The sequence below is a fragment of the Diorhabda carinulata genome, chromosome 10, assembly GCF_026250575.1.
Source record: "Diorhabda carinulata isolate Delta chromosome 10, icDioCari1.1, whole genome shotgun sequence".
NCBI classification, from domain to species: Eukaryota; Metazoa; Arthropoda; class Insecta; order Coleoptera; family Chrysomelidae; genus Diorhabda; species Diorhabda carinulata.
In genome coordinates this window covers 1,506,523-1,523,293 of record NC_079469.1, presented here as the reverse complement: position 1 = coordinate 1,523,293, position 16,771 = coordinate 1,506,523, and the positions used below count along the sequence as shown (strand labels likewise).

Genomic DNA, 16,771 nt, shown 5'->3' with positions numbered 1-16,771 from the left:
ATCTTGCTCTATCTGTTTTGCGTTCATATCTCCGTCTATGTCCGAGATATGAATAATGTCTTCATCTGTTTTAATTTCGACCTGGGTATCTTTATCCTTGTCCATTATAGGTTGTCTGAGGGCGGTTACTTGATTTTTTTCTCCAAGTATCTCCATAAGGACATCACCCTTAGCAGTTTTCTTAATGCCTTGTACCTTAACACCCATCTCGTCTATGTGCACACTACTCTTGATCGAACGGAGTATGTCAGCATATTGCTTTCCTTCAGATTTGATTATAATCTTCTCTGTTGTCGTCGCTGGTCCTCCCTTACTTGACTTAGGTGCTTGCTTAGTCGGCTTGGATCTCTAGGTATAATAACTTGCACTTTGACCTCAGATCCCCTGAAGATACCTTCTACGCACTTTCTAAGGTAGATTTTATCAATTTTGCCGAAGGCTACTACTTGAATTTCCGTCACTCCATGGTTTGGGACCTCTGCTTGCAGTTTGCCTAGCAACTGATATAGTTGACCCATGTCGTTTTTCTCTTCTGGGTTGACCTTGTATAGCAGCATGTACATGGTTCTTGACCTTGCTCCATTTTTGCCTTTGCTGAGTATGACCTCGGTGTTCGTCCTCACATATTCAATACACCCTTCCTCAAGTTCTTCGCATATAAGGCTTGTTATTTCCGGAAAGTTGCATTTTAGGTCGCTTTCCGTAGAGGTGGTCAAGGTTACATCAGGGTCTGCTACTATTACCAGGTCTCCTCGTAGCTCTCTAAGCGATCCCAGCTCTGTAACACCGGTGCTTTGGTAGCAGCTTTCTGGCCACTCGAGATGTATTACCTCTTCTAGCCCTGTCCATCCTTTTCTTGCTGTTATTTGCGTCTCTACCCTGGTACGTATTTCATTTGTAAGATCGAATAACTCTCGTCTTATGTCGGTTTCATCAGCTTGGGCTCCTATACTTTGTCTTGCGTAGCTAAGATTATTGTCCTCTGGTTTAGCTAAATTATTAGCAGTTTTGCTCTTACCTGGCGATGATTTCTCAGTGTTGTTTCGCACCATCTGCGTGTGTCTGATGTTTAAAACATCCATTCTTCTGTTCAAGGTTGCCATTATGCTTACGAGCTCTCTCGTTATTGCCTTGATTTCAGTTTTTGTCTTTGTACTCACTTTGACTTCATTTTTTAATTCGTCAACTTTTTTATTAAGACAACCCAAGGCGGTCATAGCAGTATCATCCGGGATATGCTTTCCATGTGAGTCTCGCTTTCGTTTCTTTTTGGCTGGACTGGTATTTTTTGCCAGTCCGTCGTGACTGTTGTCGCTACTTGCTTCGTACGCCGTGTTACTGGGGCTCCCAGTCTTGTCATCTTGACGTGTGCCAGAGTTTGTCTCTAGGCTAACAAAAACATCAGAGGCAGTTGAATCTTTGCGATTCATTGGTGGTGTTCTTGCTAATGAGGATCTCCTAACACTAGGGTCTGTAGTAAACATCCAGTGATAACCTGTTGGGGTCATATCTCCTTCATTTTGTCCTTTGCCTTCTAAAGACAGTGCAGTTTTTTCGTCGTTTGAACCATAGCTATCCATTTATTTGTTGTCACCAGCGCTTCGTATGTAAGGGGGCGGGTCGACTTGATTGAGAACGGGTGTACCCTCGGCTGTCGCCTACCCCAGTTCACTGAGGCCCAATCCTCGCTTAGCCAGTCCCGGAACGCACAGACGGACCAGACTCGCCCGGGGCGATGTGAACTTCCGACTTCCACATTCAATACATACTACCTGATCAGGGCCCGTAGTGGCTGGCTTCCGATCCCGCGCCATCATCCACCTCGACAGAGACTAGCTCACATCAGCATCAGCAGCTACTTGGGTGACGAACCGAAAGCAGGGCGAGGCACTCCCAGCAGACTACAGCGCAGAACCAATCCGGGATACAGGAAAAAAGGTAGGAAACCCCCTAGCCCTCGCAACCTAATAGCGTCGGGGGAGGAGAATCTTCTAGGAATAGTGGGGTTTTTTGGGTAGAGTCCACCTTGGGAGTGGGGTGGAGCTCTAGCTAGGGTACCTCGGGCTTGCTACATCCGTAGTCGCAGTGCGACCCCCTGAGGGAATAAGAGTAATATTAGCATGAGAATTGAATAGTTATGACAAAATAAAAATATATATAAATTTCAAATAAAAACGTTTACGCCGTTTCCGAGGAGCATGCAGTGATATTTTCAAATCAGTTTTATAAAATGGAACCTAGTCCAAAAGAAAGTGGTATTTCATCCTGTGGCTATAAACTCACCTGACTAAAGTTTAATTTATAAATACCTATCATACTTTATTAATGTAAAAGTTCTTTGAACTTTTCTCCATTATACAGAAAGTAAAGTTCAATTTTAGCAACTAAGGTTAAGGATGTATTATTTTAATCCTATTTGCTCAATAATTCTCAAAGGAAACCCACCAGAATTACGTATTTATCTTTCAAATTAGAATAGTTCAAGATAAGCACGTAAATTAATTGTAAAGTAAGCATATTCACACATTATGTACCTGACGTGCTCCACCAGTCAAAGTTCCCGACTGCATAACTCGGCATTACAATCAATTAATAACTTTCATAGAAAATGACCACAATGCACATCAGCTGATATAATCAAACGAGGGACTTCGAAATTTTCTCATATTAAAATAATGTAATTAATTTGAATGAAAATGGAATACAAAGGGTCATAAAACAATTAAAATAATATTTAGACGTATTTTATGATCACATCAATTTTAACTAACTAAATAATAATTCCATATACATTAAGCTTTGTATTTAATATCAATTTTGTTAAAAGTAGGTCTTAAAATTTTGCTGTTACTCGTTTTTTAATAATATCACGTGAGCTCGTGTCGATTTGACGTGTGATAATACGCGGCGTAACTTATATTATAGGTGATTGTTTTTGTCACTAGCCTCATTAATCATATACATTTTAAAAATTATAATTCAGGGCTACGTTATATTTATGCATCGATATATATACCTATTACACATTCGTAATATATGCAAAGTATTTCATACAATTTAATAGCGATAATTTGAATTTTAATTGGATTATTGGGGTTAAACACACTGTTTACACTAGCACTACACCAACACTCACAATTACACAGTCTGACGCGCGTTTCGATAACCAAGTTATCTTCTCCAGAGACTGAAGGTAAACTAAAACCTAACAACTTGACTTACGTGTTTTGTACTGAATTTTCCCACCAATAAACATTCTCCCGCAAAAATTAATTCAGCAAGAAAACTTCCTTGGCGTCTGAGGATGTAAATGGAAAGCAGCTATACTTTACTTTACTTTTCCGTCAATAAATTTGAGCAGCTTCTCTCTCTAGTGGTGTTAAAGAAAAGTCACTTTCATTTTCTGTATCATTTTTTTAGATGATTTTTGAACATAATTTTACATAAAATATTAAAACACTGAAAAATTAGAACACAAAATGTTTGGTATTTTCTTAAAAAAATATGGCCGATTTTTAGTTTCTATTTTGTATATTTTCCCTGACCAATACATTCCGAATAATCTCAAGATTAATTTTTGAAAATTATGGGGTTGATAAATTATGATTTTGAAGTATTTTGTTGAAGAAACAAAAATAATTTGGGCTATAAATAAAACAGACTAATTCGAACCCTTGTTATACGACGCCTCTGTATTTAATTAGGAAATTGATATCAACATATACGTAAGTCAGATTAGCATATTATCACCCTTTGACTTACCGACTGACATGATACATCTTTTTGATATCACTAATGGACTAAAAACGTGTTCATTGTTTAATGAGGAATGCCGTTCTGGAACAAACATCATGTTTATACATTATAAAAAGCGATATTTGTCCTGTATAGAGTAAAAAATCAGTTTTATTCACGACGTTAAAGTAAAATTAAGTCTTATGTTATCAGTCTTCTCAAATTTGGAACGTTATTGGCGAATAGCTGAATATATTCGTCATTTTTTGATATAAAATATATCCCTTACCAACGAAATCATAAATATGTTATATAGAATTTCAACTGAATGCTGTTATTTTTTAGGCGTGAATGATTTTTCAAACATGTATTTGTTTTACATCAATATTCGAACATGTTTGGTGCCCTGTATTTCCAATACTGTGCGACCCAACTAAGTCCTGATTCTTTTCTACGTACATCTAACCTTCCTTAACACCTCTCTAGGATTTCAGCTCAATGCTTTTATTCTTTTGGCATAGATGATTTTTTTCAACATGCATATGTACTATTTTATTTTTGAATAAGACCAATCCTGTTTCGTCAAGTGCCCTTAGAAAATTACCCCTTTTTTCAAATACAAAGCTCTTAGAGCGATCACTTCGAAAGCGAGTGAGTCGACAAAGAAAGAATGGGAATTCATCAAAAGAATTTCAACAATGAAGTGAGTAACAAGAGGATGGATTGTAATTATTATTGACTCACGTTAGGTTTATTATTTTCAAGTATTTGTTGCTTGCTAATTACGAAATCACTCAAATTAATGTATACTAAATAATGAATTTATGCAAATCTGAAAAAAAAATTCTATTTAAAATTAAACAAAATAATTTCTAGAGGTTTAACTGATTCGCTTGGTCTATTCTACGATTTTACAAACAAGTTTACGGAGATAAGCTGTTTGAAAAAGAAAACAAGTTGTCGGCCGGCCGGCTCTCTTTCCACATCTTCTTCCTCTACTTCTTCTGGTCTACGAAGGTACAGAAATATTAATGGTGGTTGTGAACTTTGCTTTCAAACTTAAATAGGAATGCTGTGTATTATTGATGATTGATATTTGCAAAAACCGGATTTATATCAAGTACTTGCATTTAAACGATCAACATGTAATCAACGGCTTTTTTCTATTTTTTTTTTAATTAATTGTATAAAACTTCATTCGAACATTTATAAGATATATAATTTTTTATTGTGTTAATCTATAATCTATAATTTATATATGTAAAATGATTTGTTAATTAGTAAAGAAACAGTTTTCTCTATCACCACAAACCCCAATTAACTTCCCGTTAGGGTGGTAAAAAGATTGAGGATTGAGGATTTCTGAAAGGACCGCAAAATTTTTGGAAAACTCTAGAAAGTTCTAAAATGTTTTCAACTATAATAATAGATTTAGAATGTTCCAGAAATTTCACAAATAATCAGGAAAGTTCCAAAATGAGGGCAATTTATTATGATCGATTTAGAATGTTCTAGCAATTTTTGGATTGATCTCGAAAGTTCCAAAATGTATACGAGTGTTATTATTGATCTAAAAGAACCAAATCGAATTGATTGATTGTTTTCTATGTATCTAATGCGAGAATCGCCGGGTTTCGCTGCTAGTTTGTTTATACATCATATGCTTCCTAATAATTTTTTTTAAAAGGAAAATAATTTTAATTTTATGGAGATCAAAGTTTGGTCGGAACGTACAAAATATTTTTCTACACTGTATAAAGTCAAAATTCCGGCACATCGTTAATTTATTACTGCGCTGTTAAAGCCTTGATTATTTGTAGCTGAACGTTAAAAATTAATTTTGTTTAATTTAAAATTCATCATTACAATCGATCAGTTACCTTTTACGATCATTTTTCATAACCAGTTGCCGTGGCAGTACATTTTGTATGTTTCTAACCCATCAATCTTAGTAATCTGTGTTTACTTTGGTATTTATTCTTAACAAGTGTTATGAATCATGGTAATATAAATCTACATTAAAAATGATACCCTGTTGTTGTTCTAATCTACCGTTATTGTCAGATTTTTGGATAATCCTCAACCACATAGCGTAGTATGAATTATTCATTTATACCTCAGTGCCGTAGGATCGTCTACATATGTACAAATACTTGTTTAAATAAAAAAAAAATAATTATTTGGACTTATTGTGAAGCAATTCTAAGAAAAAATAAATATGTAATCGAATTTAAAAAAAAACGTAAGTGACAATGAATTAAGTAGCTTGTTCATCGCATCTCCATCACTGTTATGGTATATAACTCACTGCGGCGCAACTGAAACAAACAATCTCAGATTACAAAAACGAAGCTGAATCTTCGAATGTTTTTCAAGGTGCGGTGTAATCCTCCTTACTTTCCGACCCCCCGCAGTGCTCTCGGAGACCGAAAAAACCACAACGAGCTCTATGGGAGACTAATTTTCACTTGTCATAACAAAGAAACTCGTACCACTAAAATATAAATCAATGACAACTTGACGGGAGCAATAATTTTTCGTTGGTTAGGCGTTGCCGCAATCTTTCAATTTTTCTTCACACCGAAGAATTCTAATGTGACTAATCATTGCGTTTCAATATATAGTTTTATTTATATAATTCATTTTCTTAGTCGAAGCTTTAACGTTATTTTAATAAAGAAAAGAACTATAGTATAAAATTTATCGGAAGAATACTAACAATCTAAATCGTGGATTTGCTTGAAAGTAAAAAAAAACATAACACGAATGAGGATGTCAGTGGGGAATCGGATTAAAGAATCACTTTAAAGAGACTCGTTATTTCAGCTTTGTAAAAACGGGAGAGCCAGTTGCTAAGTACTCTTATATTTTTCCAATTAGCATGACGCCAAGATTTCTATTTGTTCTCATTAATATTATCATCATTTCCCTCATTTTTGAATAAAATATGCTAGGAGCGAAAATACAATTAATTACATAAAATTTATTGTTACAAATCCATTCAGTAATTATCGACAAAATACCATTGGTGAAGATATAAAAATGATTGTACTAATCTTTGTTCAAGAAAATTATTCAGTCGTTCAATCTCCTTACAAGCAGATGATTTTGATATAAGATGTTGAGTGTTAAGTAAATTATCCGTCACGGGAGGATGAGACACATCCACGATACACAAAAATAGTGAATTTTAAGGTAGGAATAATGAAAAAATTTGATTTTTTTAAACCGGTACATGCTCATATCACCTAATTTAAACAAGTTGGTGGTGTAGCAATTCGAAAAATCATCAACGACACTCTTTCCACATTATACCCCGAATATTTTGTGAAAAAATATAAAATATAACTATTGAATTTACTTCAAATTACTGATACTTTTCTTATAATATACCATACGGTATATTATAATTTAAATAATTTTTTAAATCACTTGGTCGTGGAGAAGCATTGAGGTAAAGTTTCCAATTATATGGGCAATAAGCTGAAGAAATTTACAACATCAATTTCTTCCAAATAATTCCTCAGTCAAATTCAAATAATATACACGGCTGATATGTTGATAAATTACTGGATTTGTTGAGGGAAAATTAGATAACTTTATACAAGAACTTAGTTGTTAAACGAAGGTGATCAGTACTGTTCTCAAATAACTATTATATGGGAAACGGGAAAGTAATTTTTTTTCCGCACATATCTATATTTGATCGACATTTGTCAACTTATTGTATATTTCGGAGTCGCTTCAAATACGTTTTAAAATTATTGTGACATGATCACTTCTAAATAAGCGAAATTTATATGAAATAATATTACCAAGCGCTTTCATTTGGAAGTTTTCACTTTTCAATTATTCGCTATAATCAAATCAATAAACTATATACTTTATTGTGTTGAAGTTTCACCTCCCTGTTAATTGCATATTCCGTCTACTTACATTGAACTTAATATATATCTTGTAAAAAATATCGTTCAATATTCATCAAAATTAAATATTATGTATATAATTTTTCTGACTTCGATGCTCATCGTACCGCTACAGATTTCAAAATAAATTTCACTCCCATTTCTAGTCTAATCGAAATCAATTTGATTTAATTTCAGACGTAGATGGGAATAATGAAATTTCATGATTGGCTTTGGGCCATCTCATTAGAATTGAAAGTGACGGTACTAGTTTAATGGAGTATTAAAGTTCCAAAAAAGCAGAACATGAACATTTCAATTTAGCAAATAAAAAAAAACGGGTATTTCGATTTATACAATGACCTACTTTTCTCGGGATACTTGGGATAATTAAACGATATAAACAACTAGGGCCCTAATCGTCGACAAACATAGAAACAAAACTGTTTAAAGTGAATATATTCGTATCTGATTTTAATACGCACCTCCTAAATAAAATGGTGAAACTACTTCGACTTTAATATCAAATACTATTTGGAAAAGGAGTGATAACTCTTATAAAAGATTGTTTTCATAAAATTTATGATTACGTTTGTGGAAATTCACATTGTGATACTACAAACACCTCCGATAATACGAAAATATTACTTGTGACGCCATCTATGCACGAGGCTGGAAACTATCCTTAAGATATTAACATAATGACAATTTGGTGTTAAATTCATAGATTTTCATTGGTACTAATTTCTTTACTTATTTTTTTTTTTTTTTTTTTTCTCGGGGGCGTAGCCAGTGCACGCACTAGGACAAGAGGCCTCCCTGAACCGCCCTATTGCCACCGTGGAACCGTTTAACACATAATCTTCGCCGGTGACGGGCTGTCTTTTCTTCATCTCGTTTTTCTTGTTTCCTACCTCTCCCTTCCTCTGTTGAGACAGAGATTAGGAGTTCGGATATTCAGTTGTTAGTCGTTTTCCAGGCAGCCGTCCGACTTCTTTTGCTGCAGTACTGATGTGGTGTACGCAGCAACGACACCCCACTGTTGTGTGCCCATGAGCATGAGCCGGATCACGTTTTCTGGTGTGACTGGACCCAGTGTCCTGACCACTGCCACTCTTTCCTCCTCAAATCGCCCACAAGCAAAGAAGGTGTGCTCTGCATCATCTGGAACTCCGCAGTACTTGCAGTTCGGCGTCTCCAGCTTCCCCATTCGGTACAGGTATCGTCTGAAGTAGCCGTGCCCTGTGAGAAACTGTGTCAGGTAGAAATCGACATTACCATGGGCTCGTTCGATCCAGGGAGCGACCTGCCCTATCAGCCTGTGGGTCCACCTCCCATTTCGCTCATTGTCCCAGCGTTCCTGCCATGCTGCCATGGTGCGGATTCTCTCCTCCTTGGCGGCCTGTGTTCTTCCCACCTCGCCGCTCCTCTCGTACACTCGCTTACGTTCGATAGCGAGAAGGTCGATTGGGATTACTCCAGCCACTGCGAGCACTGCTGCCTCTGACACCGTGCAATATGAGGAACATATCCTTAGGGCACCCCTGCGTTGGACGCTGGCCATCCGCTTTCTGTACTTCTTCACCAGGAGTGCATCTGCCCATATCTCTGCTCCGTACAGGAGGATGGAGTGGGTCGTGGCCATCAGCAACTTTCGCCTTTCATACGAGGGTCCTCCCAAGTTACTCATCAACCTACCGAGCGAGTTAGTCCTTTCGGCTGCCTTGTCGGTGACTCTTCTTATATGTTCCCAGTAACACAGCTTCGTGTCCAGGGTAACTCCGAGGTACTTGGCGGTACTTTTTGTTTGTATTTCCTCCTGGTTGACGTGGATGGTCACTAATGTGGGAATCCTCTTTCTCGTTAGAAGGACAATCTCCGTCTTTGGCAGTGCCAGCTCCAAGCCATGTTCGTGCATCCACCCATTAACTCGTCGCATCAACTCGTTCAACTTGATTTCGGCGAGCTCTAAGTTGCGAGCAGTGATGACGGCGGCGATGTCGTCAGCGTACCCCACCAGGAATGACTTCTGCGGCATCTGAATCTTCAAAAGACTGTCGTAAAGGGCGTTCCAGAGATCAGGACCCAATATCGAACCTTGAGCCACACCAGCAGACAGCCGTTTTGTTCTCTGCCCTTCTTCCGTCGTGTACAGTAGGAGTCTGTCCTGAAAGTAGTCATCTAGCAAACGCAAAAGGTACCTCGGTATCTGAAACGTGTTTCGCAGTGTGCTTAGTATGTCCTCCCATCTGGCTGAGTTGAAAGCATTCTTCACGTCTAGGGTAACTAGCAAGGCAAGGGGTCGGGCTGCGTGACACGGTATCCTTGTCTCCTCTACTGCTTTTATAACCTCTTGTATGGCCCCCACAGTCGATCTTTTGGGTCTAAAGCCGTACTGTCTATCGGAGAGGTTACCTGCTTCTTCTATGGCTTCGGTGATTCTCGGCTTGATCAGCATCTCCATAAGCTTGCCTGCGGTATCCAGCATACTCAGGGGTCTATAAGCTGAAGGTGAGTTAGGGTCGCCTTTACCTTTGCTGATCAGGACCAGCTTTGCTTTCTTCCATCGGGCACTGAATGTTCCTGTTCTTAGACATTCATTGTACATGCGAAGTAGCATTTCTGGTTCGCAGTTTGCGACGGCTTTAAGAGCTTCGGTGGGGATCCCGTCTGGTCCCGGAGCCTTGTTTGGTTTTAGAAGGGCTACTGCTTTCTTTAGATCATCTTGGCTGAATGGGATTACTTCTGTTGGGTCAATGGCGTATTCTAGCTTTTCCCTTGGTGGATGTGTTGGGAATAGGCCTTCTACTATTCGCTCCATCAGGTGCGTGTCGGTTGGAGCTGTGGTCGCCGTTCCCAGTCTTTTTGTTACAATCTTGTAACCAGTACCCCAGGGGTCATTGTTCACTTCTTGACAAAGCTCTTTCCAGCATTTGTGTTTGCTGCTGCTGATGGCCTTTCGCAGGTCCTTTTTTGCTGCTTTGTACTCCTCCGTTAGTGCTTCTGCGTCTGCCCTATTGCGGGATCTCTGGGCGATTCGTCTCGATCGGATACAGGCTGTTCGTAGCTCGGCAATTTCCTCGTTCCACCAGTAAACAGATCTTCGTGGGGGTCTTCTTTTGACTCGGGGCATTGAGGCATTGCATGCTGTCTGTATGATGTTCATAGTTCTATGAACCACGGCCTCTGTTCTCTTTCTCTCGCTTTGGACGGCTGGGACATCGGCAGGCTGAGCATTGGCATTTCTTAGGGCTGTCTCAAATTTGGCTCGATCTAATTTTCTGGCGTTCCATCGTGGGCTTTCTTCTGTGAGTACCCTCCGTCTTATACTAGCCATTACGTCGAAGACGATATACTGGTGATCGCTTCCCGTAAGTTCCTCCGTGACTTTCCATTCGTGGACTCTGCCAGCTACCATCTCTGATGCAAAGGTAATGTCTGGAATGGATTCACCCCACCCGGGCCTTCTGTATGTGGTTGTAGATCCTGTGTTGACCACCAGGAGATTGAGTCTCGCTGCCATCTCAAGTATGAGCCTTCCCCTTGTATTGGTGTGCGGCATTCCCCATTCGGTTGCTCGGGCATTGAAGTCTCCTGCCATTATGACCTTGTTCGGAAGTGCTCTGAGTTCGTCCTCGAGGTTTTGCAGTTTTTGACGGAGTTCTTGTGCGTCGACGTTGGGGGACAAATACACACTAACATATGTCACATCATTTATAGTTGCCCATACTTGGTCCTCGCCTTCACCATGTTGTTCAACTTTTAGGTCGTTCGAGTTCGGTACCCATAAGGCAGCTGTATTGGTATCGTTCTGGAACCAGAAGGAGTTTTCCCTGCGGCGAAATGGTTCGCTGATGATGACGACGTTGGCTTGTAGTTCGGATACTATTTGTGGCAGCAGTTCGTGGGCTAGCCGGCTCCTGTTCAAATTACCTTGGACTACTTTAAGCATTCCGGGATTTCTTCTCTTTCGCCTTTTTTGCTGCATCTCGGTACACTTTACATTTGTAGGATCCAGTTGAGTGTCTTAAGCCATCGGCCGTCGTACCTAACTCTTTACAAAGACAGCATTCCGGCTGGTCCTTACAGTTAGCTGCTTTGTGCCCGGGCTTGCCGCACCTCCAGCATAGAGCACTTCTGTCAGGGCCGTTGCAGTTTTTGGATGTGTGACCATACCCTTGGCATTTATAACACCGTGCAACGGTCGTGTGCAGCTTTACTTGGCAGTATACACATCCCACCAGCAACCTTCCTTTGTGAAGTAGAGCATTAGCGGCTCCCTCGTCCAATTCCACTGTGGCTGTACGTATTTCTCTATGATTCGGTTTGGATATACGTATTCTAAATTCGCCTGTCTGCCCCACTGCTCGAATTACAGCATCTTTGACTTCGTCCATCGTGGTGAGTGAATCGAGGTCTCTGACTTCAACGGTTGTTTTCGGAACCAGGTCTCTAACAGAGAGATCTTTTCCTATTACTTCCTGGATTCTCTCTCGGAACGTGCTTCTGCCTTGTGTACCTTGGCTCAGTTCAACCAGTACATGCCCATCTGCTGTCTTTCTTATACATTTGACCTCCGTTGCGTTCTCTTCTTGTTTGACTGTAGTCCGGAGGGCTTTTAGCACATCCGAGTATGTGATGCTTTCGGTTGGCTTGATCAGTACTGCGGTATTTCTTCTATTTGGGCCCTTTGCCTGCACTTTTGCGTTATGTGGAGTCTTCTTTCTTTTGCTTGTGACGAGAGTCCAGTCTTCGTCGGCTGTTGCTTCGCCCGCAGGTAACGCCGAGTCCGTAACGTGCGCAACACTTCTCCTCTTTCCTCGCTTAAAGGCACCGCCTTCAGGAGTCTCCGAGGCACCCCTCTTTTTCTGCGGCGTTCGTTGCTGTGACTCACTGCTCATCAGTCGAGTCCTCATCGTCGGCTGGTTTACTTTGGACAACTCTTTCTTGAAAGTTTCTTGAGACTTTCTCAAGGCTCCTCCGTTGTACTTTAGACCACCCATGTATTCCAGTGCCTTTGCCATGGAATCCTTGATTGCCATCGGTGCATTCTTCGGTAGTGCGTTACTCATTGTTTGGATTGCCTTGTCCAGAGTTAGAAGTATTCTTTGCTGTTCCTCCAAAAGTGCCATCATAGCCTGCCATCCTGTCATCCAGGGAGGTAACTCTTCGAAGACCTCTGGCTCTTTTATCTTCGTTGTGGGCGACGAGCCTCCTTTCGTTACTGTTTCAGTAGCAGCTTCATTTAAGACGACACCAGTGTTAACACCTATGGATCCTTTTCTGCGTGCGGGTGGAGTTCTCGCAAGTGACGATCTCCTCACCGAAGGGTCTGTATTCTCCTTCCAGCCGTATCCACCGGACTTCTTATCATCTCCTGTCGTTTTCGCATGTGACTGGCCCCCCCCAGAATCCGTGGGGCCTGCACCGACCACCGGGGCTTTTACCCGATCGGAATCGGTGGTGAGACTGCCGTTGCCGGTACTCACCTGGGGTACTATTTCTTCCGTTTTACTTCCCATGCTACTTTGCCTTAAGACATATCCCTCTCGCTTCAGCCTTAGTAGCGATCTCCCTCCACCGGGGTTGGGTACCCGATCTCGGTTGAATCATCCTACTAAGTTACCAGGGTCTGCGCGCGGAGCAAGCGAGTAGGAATTGACAGAAGAGGCTATGTTTTGCGCTTTACTGCCCTTGACCCCAATTTCTTTACTTATTACAACACTCTTAAGTAAAACAAGCGCGATGTGCGGTCTCCTCAATATTTTATTATCTAGCCGAATAAACAATTTAACTTAATCAAGAATTTTGACTTCATAATGTCAAAATAAAACTGTATAATTTATCACATAATGAGTTTAATTAATTTATTTATAGTTCAATCATCATGCCTGAAATTTTTTGTTTGTTTGTGTAAATTGAGAACATTAAATGAGGTAACATTCCAATATAATAGAAATATTTGTCACGCGAAAGGTGAATGCTAACTTCCTGCAGTTTTTATATATTAAAATTTATACAAAGAGGTCCAGTTTAATATAGAATGTGACATTATTAGTAAACTAGATAAGATAATAGTTCCAATGACTGGGTTAATACAGCATGCAGAGAATTTTATTGAAATACTGAGGGACATAACAAACGGATTAATTTTGTTTAAACATTGGAATTATATAAAAAAATTGACAAGATAAAATGAAGGAAAAAGTATTCTTAAATTAAACAAATTAATCATATTCATTTTATTATCATGCGAGTAAAATTACTTCGAACGTTGAACTAATGAGCTAAAAAATGATTATAGTGATGATGGAATATTATTAATCACCAAATCTCTTCGTATTTTTATTTCTAATACAAGAAGTTTAAAATTAAAATATCTTATCAATAAAATATGTTAAAAGGTCTCTTTTGTTGCATGTTATTTCAATAAATATAAAATTGTATTTCCATTTAGAACACAGCATTTGAATATACAATTTGAATGTTGACCTTATTTAAATTAGAATGTTATTATTAGGATTCAAATTATAATTAAAAGTCTGTATTCATTTCTTTCATTTTGAAAAGAAAGTGGTTAATTAGCTAATATACGATATTTACACGTTATCGTTTTAATGACACGACATCGTTTCATATTAAAACAAAGGTAATTTTAAGCCTAGAAATGTTTTATTTTTTTTTAACACCCAAAACTTGATGCTATTTTTATATTCCAGGTAAGAATGTCAACCAAAGTCCAGTGGTTTATGAGGTGAAGAATAGAAAAGTCAGATGGAGCTGTAAAATCAAAGGTAAGATAATGAGAAAGTCCGCTAAGCATGGAAATTTTTATCATGGTAATTTGAAAATAAAAGTAATTAAAAATACATATTGAAAAGCCTTTCATTCAATATTAATTTAAATCGAATAGATAAAAAATAGAAATTGCCCCACTCGCTCCTACGTAAGTATTCATTACAGTCAACTACTTTTAAAACAACTAGGAATAATATTCGATCGATTCCTGTACAATTGTATATGGCTTAAGAATATGTTACATCTACTGTACGCCAGATGGCGGACGGGAATACTGTATTAAAAGTTGTTTACAAAGAGGAGAAGCATGAATTGAAATGTTCTCTATTTATTATCCATATCCATGTTAATTAAAAAACTTCAGGATAATAAATAATATTTTTATAATTAATTATATCAATTGCTAATGTAGAAAACCATATTTCCTTTTATTCTCTATAAAACTAGCATTTTTATTTCGTTTATTTTTAAAAGAATCCATTATATATGTTGAACCGACATTATATATTGCAGAAGCAAAAACAGCAGTTGGAAAAATAGGAATATGGTCAAATAAAAATATACACACAACACGAAACTAATCTCATCGAACATTCGGGGTTTTGGTATTATGAATCCATTATATGTTGTTGTACAGGTAGATTCTACTAAAACTGACTCACATTTGCGGAGCGAATTATGTAATTTAAAACCTACGTCATTTACAAACAGAACCGAACTATTAAATATCCATGTAAATGTAGATAATCTTTCATTATAGATCTTGGCAACAGTTTCGACGGATGACTGACTACCCGTCATAAACTATGTATTATTGTCTGTTAGTCGTTTTACGTAACAAATTATTTTATTCAAGGCTTGTGTCAGAATAATTCCTTGGCAGTACAATATAAAATATTGGAAACGATGGAAAAAATTTAAATTCTCGGAAATCATTTGAAAATGGGAGTAAAAAGGGTTGTTTTATATTTATATAACATTTCCTATTTCCTAGACCCAAACAGTAGTCGAAAATATCTTACATACCGATTTTAGAAAGTACGTCTCTGCGCAATTCCTACTTCAGTTACGAACATTCGGACAAGTTCGGAATATAAAAGTATACAGGAACAGGAAAAGGTGTGTTTGTAAATTAAAAACAGGGGCAAAATAAAGAATATGAGACATGTGTGTGTGTAAAATGTTATATTACGGCGTTGCCGTCATCAACAGAGTGTACATAATTCAAGTAATTATGTATCTTAGAATTTCCAGTAATAGTGTAAGCATAATATGGCACGTGTTCAAGGAAATTTGACATTTGACAAAAGACAGTTCATAGAGATGTGGTTCCATTGATAATGCCGCGTTGCTAAGATACTTCTTTCAAATGTCCGACTTATTTATCTTTTATTGTGTATTTCTAGATTTGACCTATTTTATCTTTTTTTTATTATAATTATTATACCACCAATTTGTTGAAACTCCTAATGAATTTTTACCGGCCTTGTATATCTCCCTAATACAGATACATGTTTCCTAAAAAATCTCAGTATAATAAATCCAAGGAGAGTTTGACCTTCAAGTCTAACCGTATGTGTGTATTTTGCCTCCCACATACATTGCAAAAAATGCTTCTTATTCATTATTGTTTACATCATTTCAAGAACGATTACCGTAAATATTTTGCTAATATGTACTCTAAAACATTCCACCAAAAGTATATAGTTTACAATGGGAACTCAATAAATATTAGTCCTCTATTAAATATTCAAAAAAATATAACTTACACTGGACTGATTTAACGTCTGATGATGTTTCTTGTCAAAACTAAGGAGTTTCCATGTTTTTTTATAAATATCGAAAATTATTTTTGTTCCCGTACAGATAGAAATTTAAATGATAGCAAGTAAAGGAAGTACTTGAAGTAAAACGATCAAATAAAAATAACAATTTCTGGATAACAGTTGGTGTAGAGAAACGAACTATAGGTATAATCATTTCAGTGTATTGGTTGCTTTTCTAATTACACGCGTCGAATTACAGAAAGAATATTTGTCATATAGGTAATATCCCACATGACATAATATATTGCTTGATTACAAATAATAAATTACTTTAGATCTATTATCGTTCCCGGTATTGCTTACCCACATCAATATATGTTAGGACATGGCCTTCGCCATTCGCTTTAGACTTTTTAAATGACGACATCATACGAATAAATTTCATTGAAATTATTCTAATAATAGGTCAATCATTTTTTGAGGACATTTGTCTAGATTTTTTATTTCCAGTGTTTAAACAATCTATGTATTTTTCAAACTTCAAATATTGTTAGTTTCAAGAAATTA

The 16,771-nt window shown here is 37.7% G+C and overlaps 1 protein-coding gene across 4 annotated transcripts in view; it reads left to right on the top strand.

Annotated features, from left to right (window-relative positions):
• LOC130899142 (uncharacterized) overlaps positions 1 to 16,771 on the top strand; it is a 154,307-nt gene that overhangs the window by 77,530 nt on the left and 60,006 nt on the right. For 3 of the 4 annotated variants that reach the window (XM_057808935.1, XM_057808936.1, XM_057808934.1), the window contains exon 4: positions 14,360 to 14,434. The exons of the other annotated variant lie outside the window; for it this stretch is intronic. In XM_057808935.1, coding sequence (XP_057664918.1) covers positions 14,360 to 14,434 — 75 coding nt within the window. The remainder of the gene's footprint in view (positions 1 to 14,359; positions 14,435 to 16,771) is intronic. 4 annotated transcript variants of the gene reach the window in all.